This window comes from Erithacus rubecula, assembly GCF_903797595.1.
Source record: "Erithacus rubecula genome assembly, chromosome: Z".
NCBI classification, from domain to species: Eukaryota; Metazoa; Chordata; class Aves; order Passeriformes; family Muscicapidae; genus Erithacus; species Erithacus rubecula.
The window spans coordinates 3,210,424-3,223,519 of record NC_136661.1 but is presented as its reverse complement, the minus strand read 5'-3'; the positions used below and the strand labels follow the sequence as shown (position 1 = coordinate 3,223,519).

Sequence of the window (13,096 nt, the reverse complement as noted above, 5' to 3'; positions counted from 1 at the left end):
GACTTGTCTCAAATCTACATTGCAACTGAAGAAAATGTATAGAAAAACAACAAGAGAAAGGAAAACAAAAAATTCTATCTAGGGGTAGGCTCAAAAACAACAAACCTTTTCTTCTCTCATTAATTTACTTCACATATTCACATTTAATCACGGCCTTATGTGGCAAAACATGATTCCCATGAAACCAAACTTTGTTACAAACATGCAAATTACCTATTTTGTAGAGGTTTTGAGCTGACAAGTCATGATAATATTTGCAGCATTTTCAAGCAGCTGACAGTTGTAGAGGAGTAACAATATATATATATAAGTATATATATAAGTATAATATATATATATAAGTATAAGTATAATATATATATATAAGTATAATCATCAGCAGGGGAGTAAGGGTAGCAGCTGGCTTACTTTTTATAGAAAACATCTAGCAAATAAGCAATGACAGGTGATGTAGGAAAGGATTAGCATCTGTATGCTGGTTGGCAAAGGGAGAAAATTTCTGATGAACAGATTAAATTATATGGAAAGAAGAAGGGCAGGCAGACAGAGAAATGCCAAAATGTTAACTAGTTCCATCCTGAAGAAAAGACTGCATTGCTTCAGTTGCTCCAATGTAATAACATACCTTACAAGAAAACCTGAACAAACTATTAATTAGATTATACTTAGAGAAGTCCTCAACCTTAATCCCAAAATCCCAAAAATTCTTCAAGAATACAGTTCCTTGCACTGTGGACCCATTACATTTAAATTCTCCCAGACAGTCAGATAAGAATAGCACCACTGGGAAAGAAAATCCTAACTTTTGAGAATATAAACACAAAAGACATCCAAATAGTAGTCAAAAAGGAAGAAAGTTTGCAATGGGTTATGTAGGTTCACTGTTGTTTACCTGTTTCTCTGGTATAGAGGTGGGTACTGGTGTACCTGGAGGAACTGCTGGTAGAAGCGGCTCCTCAACAGGACCTCTTGCAATTACCAGTTTCACTCTATTTCCACACTGCCTTAGAACTTGTGCCACCTGCTCACTGCTCATTCCAGCTAAGTCTGTATCACCAATTTTCAGGATGTGATCACCACTACACAGTCTTCCATGCTGAAGGAAAAACAATGACGAAAAAATACCATTTATTCCATGTATCATACATTTAGAAAAAAAGCACATAGCTGTAGTAATTTCTATGACATATGAATCACGTGACTTTTTTTGGATGCCAAGTCAATAGCCTGAAAACATGGAAAAGAAAAGAAGGTCGCCTAATGGTACATGAATTTTACTAGGAATTTCCCCAGAAATATCCAGATCCGTCATCAAGACATCACTCAAGCACAGAGATAAAACTGTGTTTAGTTACAGCTACTCCTACTGGCATACAACACCTGCATATAGATTGCAGAACTTTAGGTTTCATTTTCAAGAACACTTCCAAAAACCAGCATTCAGTTTTGTGCTGATACTAACAAAATACTCGTTGTAGGAACAGGATTAACCATGACTTCAAAATAAAATTAATTTCTCTCTTCCAGTCTTCTGGTTAAATTGTTCTACACTGGTTTAGTCTCTTACTGATTTACCTTTAATTAATAAAAAAGAGTCACATGAAGTTAGGCCATATGAAGTGTGTTACAGGGAGAGGAACGTATCTATCTGTTCAGAGGAAAGAGGGCAGCAATAAATCCTGCCCATGCATCTCCAGGCCCTGCTGTCAGGTCACTATGCTATCGTTGCAAGACTAACACGTGTCTCTAGGTCTTTTCAATCCTTGACCATCATTAACGCAGCCCTAGGTACCTGTCCAATGAACAAGCTTGAAATGAGCTGTGATAACCAAATTCAATTCACATAAGCCCTTCAGGCAAGAGCAGAGCTTGTGTCTTGATGCAGACAAGCAGAGAAAAGCAGATGCTGTTAGCTGTTAGGGCACAGCAAGTCAATCTTTGCAGACCCCAACACACCTGATTACAATCAGTACAGTTGTGAAATAATTGACTCTAAATGCAGAAAACATATATAATGTTATGGATTTGAAAACATGATTTAGAGCCTAATCTATTTTTAATATTCAAATGCAGAGACTCCCACACTAAACACATCTTTACAGAGGAAAAATTCCAGAATTAATGTTTCATGTTTCTTTTTTTTAATTTTATTTGGATTAAAGCTACCACTATTTGATCTGATCATAAAAGTAAAGGGTAACTTCACACCTTACTGAACAGTAAGATAGGTTGAATTTACCTGATCAGCCACCCCTCCTGGGAGGATAGTTTTAACAATCACTCCAGTTGACTTTCCTCCCACTATCCCAAATCCCAGACCTGAGCCATCATTCACCAGCTCTATGGTCTCCACATGCTGCCAGTGAACCTAAAAGGAATAAATATAAGAATGTAAAAGATTAAAAAATATAGAATCATAGAATTGTTCATATGTAAAAAAACGTTTAAGAGTATCAAGTCAAATTATTCATATATGTGTAAGAATTTGCAAGCTATTCTCTCTTATTTCTTGAGTACATTTTTAATAATGGAAAGCTGGAGGAAGACAGACATACAATACCTTCTTAACAATTACTGTTAAGTGTAATATTACATAATATTTAATCACTAAATTACTAATTCTATAACAAGTGGAACTTCTCCAGTGCAAATCAGAGCTGGGTAATGAGTCGGATCTTTCAAGAACTTGTTGAATGAATTTTGGCAGCAGCCTAGGGCTGCCCACCTTCATTCCCCTTTGTACTCGGTAAATACTGCTGCTAGAAAACCATACAGGACTGGAAATAAAATCTTCAGAAATCTTCACACCAGCCATTATAACAAAGCACAGGAAAAAGCAAAATCCCAATTCAGTATTTTTAAGGCTGAAAGCAGAACCAAATATTGTGAGGCCGGTAGTAGCAGAATTACCCCATGTAATAAAGTCTCTTGGGTTGTCTGATGACAACAGCACTAGAATGAAGTCGTTTGATGGCAGACTTTGTGCTCTGACAGAATCAAAACTGCTCTGAAAGAAAGATAAATCCTAGCTCACTTGCATGGGGCACTATTTGAAGGGACAAGTGGAAGCTCATGGTATTCTTCATCTCCTGAAGAACTCGCACAGTAAACTCAACGGAAATTTAAAACCACAGCTGGTGTTAGAATAGGTATAATCTTGAAATAAGCTTTTTTTCTAATGAATAATCAAAGTACTGCAAACTCAAAGCCCTGTGGTACCTGTTTGGAGATCCAGTCTTAACATAAATCCAGTATGATTAAACAAAGCCTGCAGGAAAAAGAATTACTCCTAGTATGTTGTGTTTGAAAGTGAAAAGAACATGAGAACTGGGAAAAGCATGATAAAAAAAAACAAAAGCAGCTATGGAATTTTTAAAGAAACATATTTTCAAGCAAGGGAAGTGAATACAGAGGCAATCACATAGAGAAATAAGTTTATCACAGCAATATCAGAGAAGAACGGGCTTCTCCTAGGCGCTTGCAGGAAAAGGTAAGTCAGTCAGCTGCACTGCTGCACACAGAAAAAAAGAATAATTCTGACATTTCTTCACTAAAGGTTTTATGCTAATGATTAAACAGCCATTTAAAAACAATTCCTCTTTCCAGACTGATTGCTCTCTATACTACTGGTAATTGACTCCCTTAAAGAAGGGCCACAGATGACTAAACAGTAAAACCCACAAAAACTGAATATAGGATGTTTCATCCCAGGACAAGGGGTAAGAGGATGAGAAAGTACAATTAATAACACCATGATTCTAAACTGTGTTATCTACACCTAAATGTGCAAAAGCTCTCTTAAGAAAATAATTGCAGCAGAGCTGCTTTTTGAGGAGTCCTTAAGTGCATCTTGTAATTTTAATGGAGCTCCCATGCTAGTAGACAACAGAGAAGCAAACAAAAGCACCCATCCAGCAGATCAGATTACAATGCCTCAGAAAATTGCTTGCTCAAGCAGAAGCCAAAGAAAAAATTTCCTGTGTACTGCAACCTCAAAGCTTCATCAAGTAAGGTAAACATGCTTTATTTCCACTGCTGGATATAGGTAATTTGGCAGGTGGGAGGAAGGAATACATCCAAGATGAAGATTTTTTACCTCTAGCAAGCCTGAATATTTTCTACTCTTTGTAGGGGGAAAGGTACAATAAAGATAAATAGAAGAAAAACCTCAAGAACTGTGACAAAATGTGCATGCAAGTTACAAAAAATTACTCAAAAGACTATATGTAGTAAGTACATGCACATCCAGAACTGAATACAGACATTTGGACTATACTCACCGGGTTGGAATGAGCTGAAACTGTGCTAGCAGCAGATGGAGACCGGGAAACTACAGGACTGATGAGCTGAGGAAAAGTGCCTCTAGCCACAACTAGCTGGACATTATCTTTTGCTTTCTGTAAAATGCTGATAGCCTGTTGATGTGTAATTGTCTGATCAAGGGCTTGTCCATTAATAGCAAGGATTTGATCTGCTTCCTTCAGCTTTCCATCTCTGTCACATAGGTGTAAACAGGAAGGGGGATAACAAAATAAATAAGAAAAATCACAAAGAAGCATTGTCACAGAAATTACAATATTTTGACAACTTTCCAGGATTTTTAATAACCTGGTCCCTGTTCCCGCCACTTTTTTAATCCCCCCTGCAGTTTTGCTGAAAAGGAGCTGATGTGGCACCCTGGTGATTGCTCCCTTTGAAGCTAATCCCACTGCTACTTTCCCCTGGCTACCCCCTAACCAGCTTTCTTCTCCCTGAACCCCCATGCGAGACTAAACATGTTAATCTCAGTCGCTCCCAACCATAGCCTGGGAACTTAGGTTTATCCTTGACTTTGAGCCTCTGGCTTTACAAACCAAGTGCCCCACTCTGTTCAGTGCACCCATTCTGAATATTCATCAAATCATGGAGTAGAACACACTTTCATCAATGTTACAGAAACAAATTTTGTTTTCCTGAAAAACAAAAGGAAATAAAAGAAAAAGAATAAACAAAAAACAAAAAACAAAAAACAAAACAAAAAAAAACAAAAAAACCCCAAAAAAAACCCAAAAAAAACCCAAAAAAACCCCCCAAAAAACCAAACAAAAACAAAAAAAATAGAAGGACAAAGAAAGAAACCGAACAAAAAAGTTCAAATAGATCCCTGTTGTACGGGGGAAAAAGTCCTGAACAAATTAAAAAATCCTCTTCACTTTCTGACAAAGGAAGCATCACTGTAAAATTACATACTGAGTCCTTCCTCAGATCTACTCCAAAGAAAGTGTATGAAGCCTCCATAATTGAATTACCCTCTCTTTTCTCCACTATTTATTTGCATCCCAAAGTGGCAATGCTTTGACAACAAAGGGCAGCAAGGAAAACAAGGACCTCTATTAAAACAGCCTTTGTGAGCACCTACACTGTAGAAACTCAGGTAGAGCAAGCAGAAAAATGACAAGTAGAAAAAGACCATCTAGCTTCAACCCACAGTATTTCACCTGAGAATTTGAACTGTTTTTCAGAATGCTCTCAAAGACTTATTAGTGCCAGAGCCTTCCTCACTTATAAGTAAGAGCTGTTTTTCTTGACAGTGAATTGGGCAGAACCTGATTCAGTAAATATAGGTATCACCTTCAAGTAGTAAGTGAAGTAAAAGCAAATATCTGTCAAATGAGAAGGAAACAAACAGAAAAAAAAAAACCAAACCAAAACAAAAAAACCAACCCACTTAAGCCAAAAAACAAACAAAAGGAGCAAGAGGAAATTAGGCAGATTAAAAAATACTGTAGAGATATAAAGCTTGCATACTTTGTAACTCATTAGCTACAAGTAACTCTGTATATAATGTTCTTGTCTCTTGTCCATGCTATTCTTAAATTTACAATGTTCAGATCACAAATAATCCAAAAATATCTCCCTAAAGCACAGTGAGAAACCAACAAGACTCAGCCTCTCCACACAACATACAGAGTAAATCACAAAGTAGCTTGGGAGAGAATCCTGAGCAGTGACACACCTTACCTGTCTGCAGTGAATCAGGGGTGCTGTCATTTACCACTGAGTTTGGGTGCTCCCACGGCCACTTGTCTCAACATTAGCTGTGGAATCTGAGTTTAACTCTAAAACATACTTTCAGCAAGCTATTATTATTGCTGAGCTCCTATAATATCAGCTGAGTATCTCTGAATATCCCTGACTTCTGGTCAAGAGTTGCTTGACTTCAAGTGTTGGTTTCACACCTGTTTAGTGGCACTCTAACATAACACTGCCAGACATAGCTGACTTTTTTGCATCAAATTGTTCTTCAGTGCATCAACATGCATACACATTTCATCTATAAAACACATGATGCAGAAGAGTAGCTGCCTACTTTTTCCCTACTTTTTTCCTAAAACTGCAGGGAAATGACTTATAGTTTCTATAAATTAAGAACAGTTCATATGATGCCTGCTCCAACATTGCATAAAATGTGGCATGTAATTTTACATCTGCAATGATGCTCAGAATATGAAGAGATAAACATGCCTTTGTACCACAAAAATAAGAGTACTAACACAACTGAACTGCAGTGTCACATTAACACTTGATATAGTAACACATTCAGCAATAGTATTACCTATGCGCCACACTTCCCTCCTGGATTTCTTGCACAAATATTCCTAGTTCTCCCCTGTTTTCACTCTTGAGTCCCACAACGCTGAAGCCCAGACCACCACTTAGAGGTTTAACAAGGTCAATTGTCTCAACAAGACGACCCTGTTCAGCAGAAGTTAAAGAAACGGTACAAATATTAAAACGTTAAAAATTAACGAAGCTTAAAAACATGAAAAGCAGTAATAATAAATGTGGCAAACAACATTTATAATGACAACTATTGCTGGGCAAGGTTATACAAGCTAATAACTGAAATATAGTTGCTTTTTTCCAATTTCTTGATGTCATACAGAAAATATTTGAGAAATAAGTATTATTGCAGCCCAAAAGAGGAGTCGTGAATTTCAGAAATACAAAAAAAATTGGACTATGCAAAAAGGCTCTCCTTAACCCTTAGACTTCTCCTACCTTGCTCTATTACAGATTAAATAGATAAATCCTAGAATATATGGCTATATACACCAGCTTCAGCCTCTGAAGGGACTCATGCACTATTTCTGCCTACTATGGCAAAGTAGTAAGACTACAATGTATAGCAAGGTCAAAATTTCCATTTTATTTGCAAGAAAGTCACAGAACTAGCTTTCATTAATTATGCATATAAGAGCATGCTCTAACAAAGTATCTCCCTCATGCATAGAGGAGCAGTTCTACAATGAGCATGGAAAAATAACGGCATGTTGATCTGTGATACACACACTGGTCAGTGAAGGACAGTAGCTCATGAGTGACTATGTCAGGGCTAGTTTTTCAACTGCTTTCTCATTTACTAATTGCTGCTCAAACTAAAAGGTTACTTTTATTTTATACAGTAAGTGGTATTGTGGTTTGTGTAGTAACTGAATTGCTTTTAAATAAACATACATGTTTAATCTTCATATAATCAGCAATCCATATTTTGTGGTTATTATATGACAGGGTTACCTGGGACATGTTTCTGATCAGCTGCTCAAAGTCATCACTAGAGAATTTCCCATTAATCTGAGGAGTAATGGATCTCACTGATGCTTCTAATGCATTAGCTGGGCTGCCATTCTGCTGAGCCAACAAATATGATTCATTAAGTGGCAAGGACCCCACATTCACACCATGATGGAGAAGCTGAGGAAATTCACCACTGGAATGTATGGAAGATGTAATATTTACCTGTAAAAGATTGAAGGGAACATGGATTTATAGACAGAGAAGAAACCTTCTAGTTAGGTAAGAACATTATCATCAGCCAACAGATCATTAGAAGTAGTCGAAATTCCAAATTGCAATTTTAAACAGACATTTAAAGGAGAAAAATTACCTCCAATATTTATACCCAATGTAAACTTGTGAACTACAAGCATAAAACACAAAAGAAATTAATTAGAACAACCTGAAATTATTTTCCATACTCTGTCTAAAAGGCATTTGTTCCCATCATCATAGCATCTTGAAGTATTCCATCAATATATTAGAGGTAAACAAGAACAAATTTTTTCTACAGTATCAGTATTTAAGGAAAACAAACAAACAAACAAAAAGCAAACAAAGACAAAAAAATGTTATCAGTTATTTTACAATTAACAAAAAAAAAAAAAAGCCCATATTGATGAAAAAATAAGTAAATCTTACAGCTACATAGAGAACCAAATTTCACAGGTCAGGGTTTCCACATCACTATGTACTACAGCCACCAATGTGACTATTTGCACAAGCTAGGATTAAATACAAAACTACTGAACAAGTCTAAAACCACCAGGCTGATCTGAAATTTACAATCATACATTTACACAGACAGAGTTTACAATCCACATTTCTTAGAACAGAAAACAAAATAAGAAAATTCTCTGTTTTGCACAACGATAGTAAATCATCTCTTTTCAAGCAGATCTGGGCTAACCGATCTAATGAATGGCTGTTGGTGATATAAAACTTAGGGGAAGCAGAAACTCTCATTTGTCTTTTGTTCCTCGACTGTCAATTGATACTGCTTTACACCAGACAAATTTGCCTCCCACTTGCCTGGCTCACTACTGCAATTTCAAACACTTTTCATAATTTTACAATGCATACTTTCTAGCACTCTGCATCACAATACAGAAACCCAAGGTTCCCTTCCTTAAAGTTGTATTTTAAATTTTAAGTATCAATAAAAATTTCCAAACAGCAGATATATTCTGAAATGCCTACGGCACCATTCTCAATTGTTAAGCATGTTATGTCTATTAGGTTTATCGTAACAGTCCTATAACAGTCCAGTTATTAAAAGGTCAATATTTTTCTCCATCACACAATTCCATCTCATCTAAGTGTTTTAGGAAAATGCAATAAAACAAGTAATTTGTTGAACAACTTATGTGGCTGGGAAGGCCCTTGAGTTAAAGAAAAAAATACCAGAAGGCAGTATTAGAAAGAAAAGTTCTCATCAGCATTTCTTAGCCTGCTCTGACATAAAAATCCGCAAAGAAGAAAATTTGGATGCTTGGAACTTAATAATTTTTATATCCCATTGATTATGTTCAATGTGAGGAATCATCTGGGCTATGTTTCAAACAAATTGTAATGCCTAAAATGTGCACACATGCACTTTCTTTAACCATATAAATTCATGTTGGCAAGCCTGTAAGGCACATGTAGACTAGCCTTGTTTTACAGTTCATTACAAGTAACAAAACTCAGAGACATAATCAAATTCTACCCTTATAAGAATGTAAGACTTCCCCTTACATTATATGATGGATTTGAAACTAGTAAAATCTATTATGTACTTGTGCTTCTTACCTGCATAAGGCCATATAATATGTTAATTCACTTCCACCTTCCCAATATTGTCCATTTCAATATATAAAACTGTATAACCCAACTTGGTCAATTATGTGCTTTGTTCTTCATTCCCTGCCACCTTCAAATCTTCTTATAGAGCCTGTTGTTATGCTTCTTCCCACAGAAAATGGCAATTGGTGAAATCATTAATCCCAGGAGTATCTAATACTACTGCAATTAACCATTCTTAATTGGTTTTACTGAGATATTTTTACATTTCTACAGCATTATGAAGCAGCTTAAGAGTTATATGAGATACATATCTGAACTACCTTTCATGTGCACCCAAAGACCATATTGCACGGGTCTGATACCACAAATGTTAGTCAGTCATGAATTCAAGTTCATTTTCTAAATTGCAATGCTCATTGCAGAAAACAGCACTGAGTTACCCCTTCTGCTGAAGGTTACCATCCTCAGAGCACTCTTGGTCAAAGCAGTCCCTAGAGAACTAATTGCCTGCTCAGGCAAAGCCAGCAAAGTTAGCCTAAACAAAGAATAGAATAGTAGGAGAAAAACCTACTAAGTTTATCCAATGTCAATCATTGAGAGCTCACAAAACTACTTTGTTGCAGCTTTTGGAGGGTAACTTCAAATAAAGTGAGCCAAGCTCAGCAGCTGAGCATGGAAATGACTTCAATCAGTATGTTTACACGTAGAGAAAAATACATTAAATGTCTGCGATTCCATTTAGCACCATTTTAACTGCATTAATCTGTCCTGGGGGCCTTTCACTGTGGTAGGAGCATCTGGATGCTTCATGTTTCAGAGGGGCAGAATGGAAGAATCATTGGTATTACTGATAGCCTTATAAAAGCCAACTATGTGTGAGTTCCCCACTTTAAGTAGACTGTATAGTAATTTCTGAGGCAAAAAAAGGGAAAAGAAGGATAATTTTATAATAATGCTAAAAGCAAAATTTGAGACCGTGTACAGAAAGCTAGAACACCTTCTACTTTACAAAGAATGAGCCATGCAGGGAAAAAAGGAGAGAAACAGAATTTTATGTCACAGAAACCACTTGTAACTGAGTCCCCACTGCTTTAAATTTATTCCATGTCACCACCACCTGTTTCAGACTGCTAACACAGAGACAATTTCAGTTTGTGAAACCTCTCTCTGCATAAAAAGCCTCTGTCTTTTCATCTATCTAGAGTACCTCTCTACACACAAATGTGTAGGGAGCAAGTTGCAGTAGAGAAATAATGTACAAAAACCTACATCAAGCTACAGTAATTAAAATTATGGCAGTTTAACAATAATATGAATGCTATAAATGGTGTTTGGATTACAATACTGTTTTTCTCTACTATACAATAAAAGACTCTCTTATGCATAATCACCAAAGAAAAAATGAAACTACACATCAAAAATAAAAAGTTTGAGAGTATGACACATTGCATTTATGAATAATATTACACACCTAATCTGAATCCAAAATACTTCTTGTACTACTCAGTCTTCTACTATGATTTAAGCATGTTCTCCCAGTACTACTGAACAGTGGATTGATTGCTTTAGTTAGCTGACTGCATTGCAATATTTTAAGAGCAGAGTACCCAAGATGAGCACTTTAATTTCCACCTGAACATCTGTCCAGTATCACCATGCTTTTCCTGACTCAAGTTTGAAAGTCTTCTTCAAAAAGGATAAGGCAATGTCCTTCGGGAATTATGGTTTTCTCCCTGGCACAGAATTTGCACATTCTCATGCAGAAATAGAAGTAATTGCAGACCAATTATTTTTTATAGGTTTTTACACTGCACGTTTTCACTGACCAAGTCCTGTTCAAACTGGCAATATAGTGACCACTTTCTCATTTGAAATTTCATCCTTTCTCCAAACTTTTGTGAGCAGCGGTATTACTGCAGACATATAGGAATTGACCAACTTCTCCCATTCCTTCTACCCTTCAAAGAAAAAGATGGAAGTTGTTTATATTTTCCTAATATACATAACTTAATAACAATTTCATAACTTAGTAACAATATTCTGAAAACACTGAATAATATTTATTTTCATGATGGTTAAAATACCACTGAGAAGTCTTGCATACCATACATATTGCAGGAAAAGGAAATAATTCAATTCACACTAGCTTAACTAGAACTTTAAAACTTTTCAAAATTTCAGTACGACAGCACAGCTACAACACAGTATTGAGCATTCACATCAAAAGCAACTGACAGCAACATCTCATTTCCATCATACCTTTTTTAAACAAACCCAGCTCATGTTTAATGGAGGATGTGCTTAGCAGATGAAGCCAATCTCACATAAAATGAAACTCACTGAAACTCCAAGAAAAAAATGAACTCAAAAAAGTGTTAAATTGTTAACAGAGTAAAGTTTTGTCTAGGCATGTTTGCAAAAACCTCACATTTCCCATCTCCTCTTCTGAAACAGACATGGCTACACATTAAAAACTGTAAGATTTTATAAGGCAGCAGTTCGGAATTCCAAGACAAGTTATAAGCAGAAATATGATGACCACTCTCTTCCTTGTGCCTCCCAAGGTCCATAGCATGAGAAAGTAAAGAGTAACTGCTTTATATTCTTGCTAACCACAGAAGTATAGGTCATTCCAGGGGGAGCAATAAACCATATGTGTAAATCTTAAAATGAAATCTTTTTCATAGCTTATAAATTGCACTACTTTGCAGCAATACAAACACCATAATTACATTTTTTAAAAGTAGGTTTATATCACTGTGGTTGTGAAACATTGCTATTTTATTTTATAAGCTTGCTTATGCTATTTTTTCTTGATTGGCTTTCTCCTTATGGTATAAATATCTCCAATGGGGACATAATTTGATAAGACAACAAGAAAAATTCATAAATACCACTTAGCATGACAAAAGTTTAGTCACACAGATAGCCACTAAATACAATCAAGTAGTGCTTACATGCAGTAGCTCAAAACACTTTTTTAACAAAAAAGCAACACAAGTCACGTCCACACTGTATCAATACTTAAAGCAATGCCCTCAACATTGCTAGGTCTCAACTTAGACAAAAATAAAATTTCAGTATTTCTGCTCTACAGCCACTGAGGAGGAGCCCTGTACACCCCAAGAAGCACAAGACTGATTGCAAGATTCCTGAGTAGCAAAAAGGCCAGATGTGACAGCAATCATTCTGGAAGTGAGGAAGCATAAGCCAGAGAGCATGCAAGCATAACAGCAGGGAAAGGCCCTGAGCTCCCAGGAACAGGAACTGGTACTAGCACCACTCTGCTGGCTATACCTTTATGACTCCATCCTTAGACTAGAAGAAGCACATCCCAGATTAGAATTTCTTGTGATTACTTCATTTAAAAAAACAAACAATATTGTTGCCAAAAGGGATTCAAAACATGAACTAATATATCTAGTTGTTCAAAATACAGAGTTAACACTCTAAAGTGTTCACGGGCAATATGAAAAGACAGTTTCTCACTTCTTCCCTATATCCTCTCTTGCACTGACACCCAGCTGCTACCCACCACTGCACTGTGAAGGAAAAACTATGGTCAAACTCACAAGTAAAAAAAACAAACAACACAAAAGAAAAAAACAAAGAAAACCTCCCACAAACAAACAAAAAACCCCAAAAGGAAAACAAACAAAACTCAAAACAAACAGAACAAACAAACAAACAAGCAAAAAAAAAAAAACAAACAAAC

General features: G+C 36.2%; 1 protein-coding gene across 12 annotated transcripts in view; it reads right to left on the bottom strand.

The window, feature by feature from the left end:
- MPDZ (multiple PDZ domain crumbs cell polarity complex component) overlaps window positions 1-13,096 on the bottom strand; it is a 99,330-nt gene that overhangs the window by 73,516 nt on the left and 12,718 nt on the right. For all 12 annotated transcript variants that reach the window (XM_079330452.1, XM_079330453.1, XM_079330448.1 and 9 more), the window contains exons 4-8: window positions 7,558-7,779; window positions 6,596-6,735; window positions 4,281-4,494; window positions 2,240-2,368; window positions 893-1,096 (exon numbers count right to left, since the gene is read on the bottom strand). In XM_079330452.1, coding sequence (XP_079186578.1) covers window positions 893-1,096; window positions 2,240-2,368; window positions 4,281-4,494; window positions 6,596-6,735; window positions 7,558-7,779 — 909 coding nt within the window. The remainder of the gene's footprint in view (window positions 1-892; window positions 1,097-2,239; window positions 2,369-4,280; window positions 4,495-6,595; window positions 6,736-7,557; window positions 7,780-13,096) is intronic.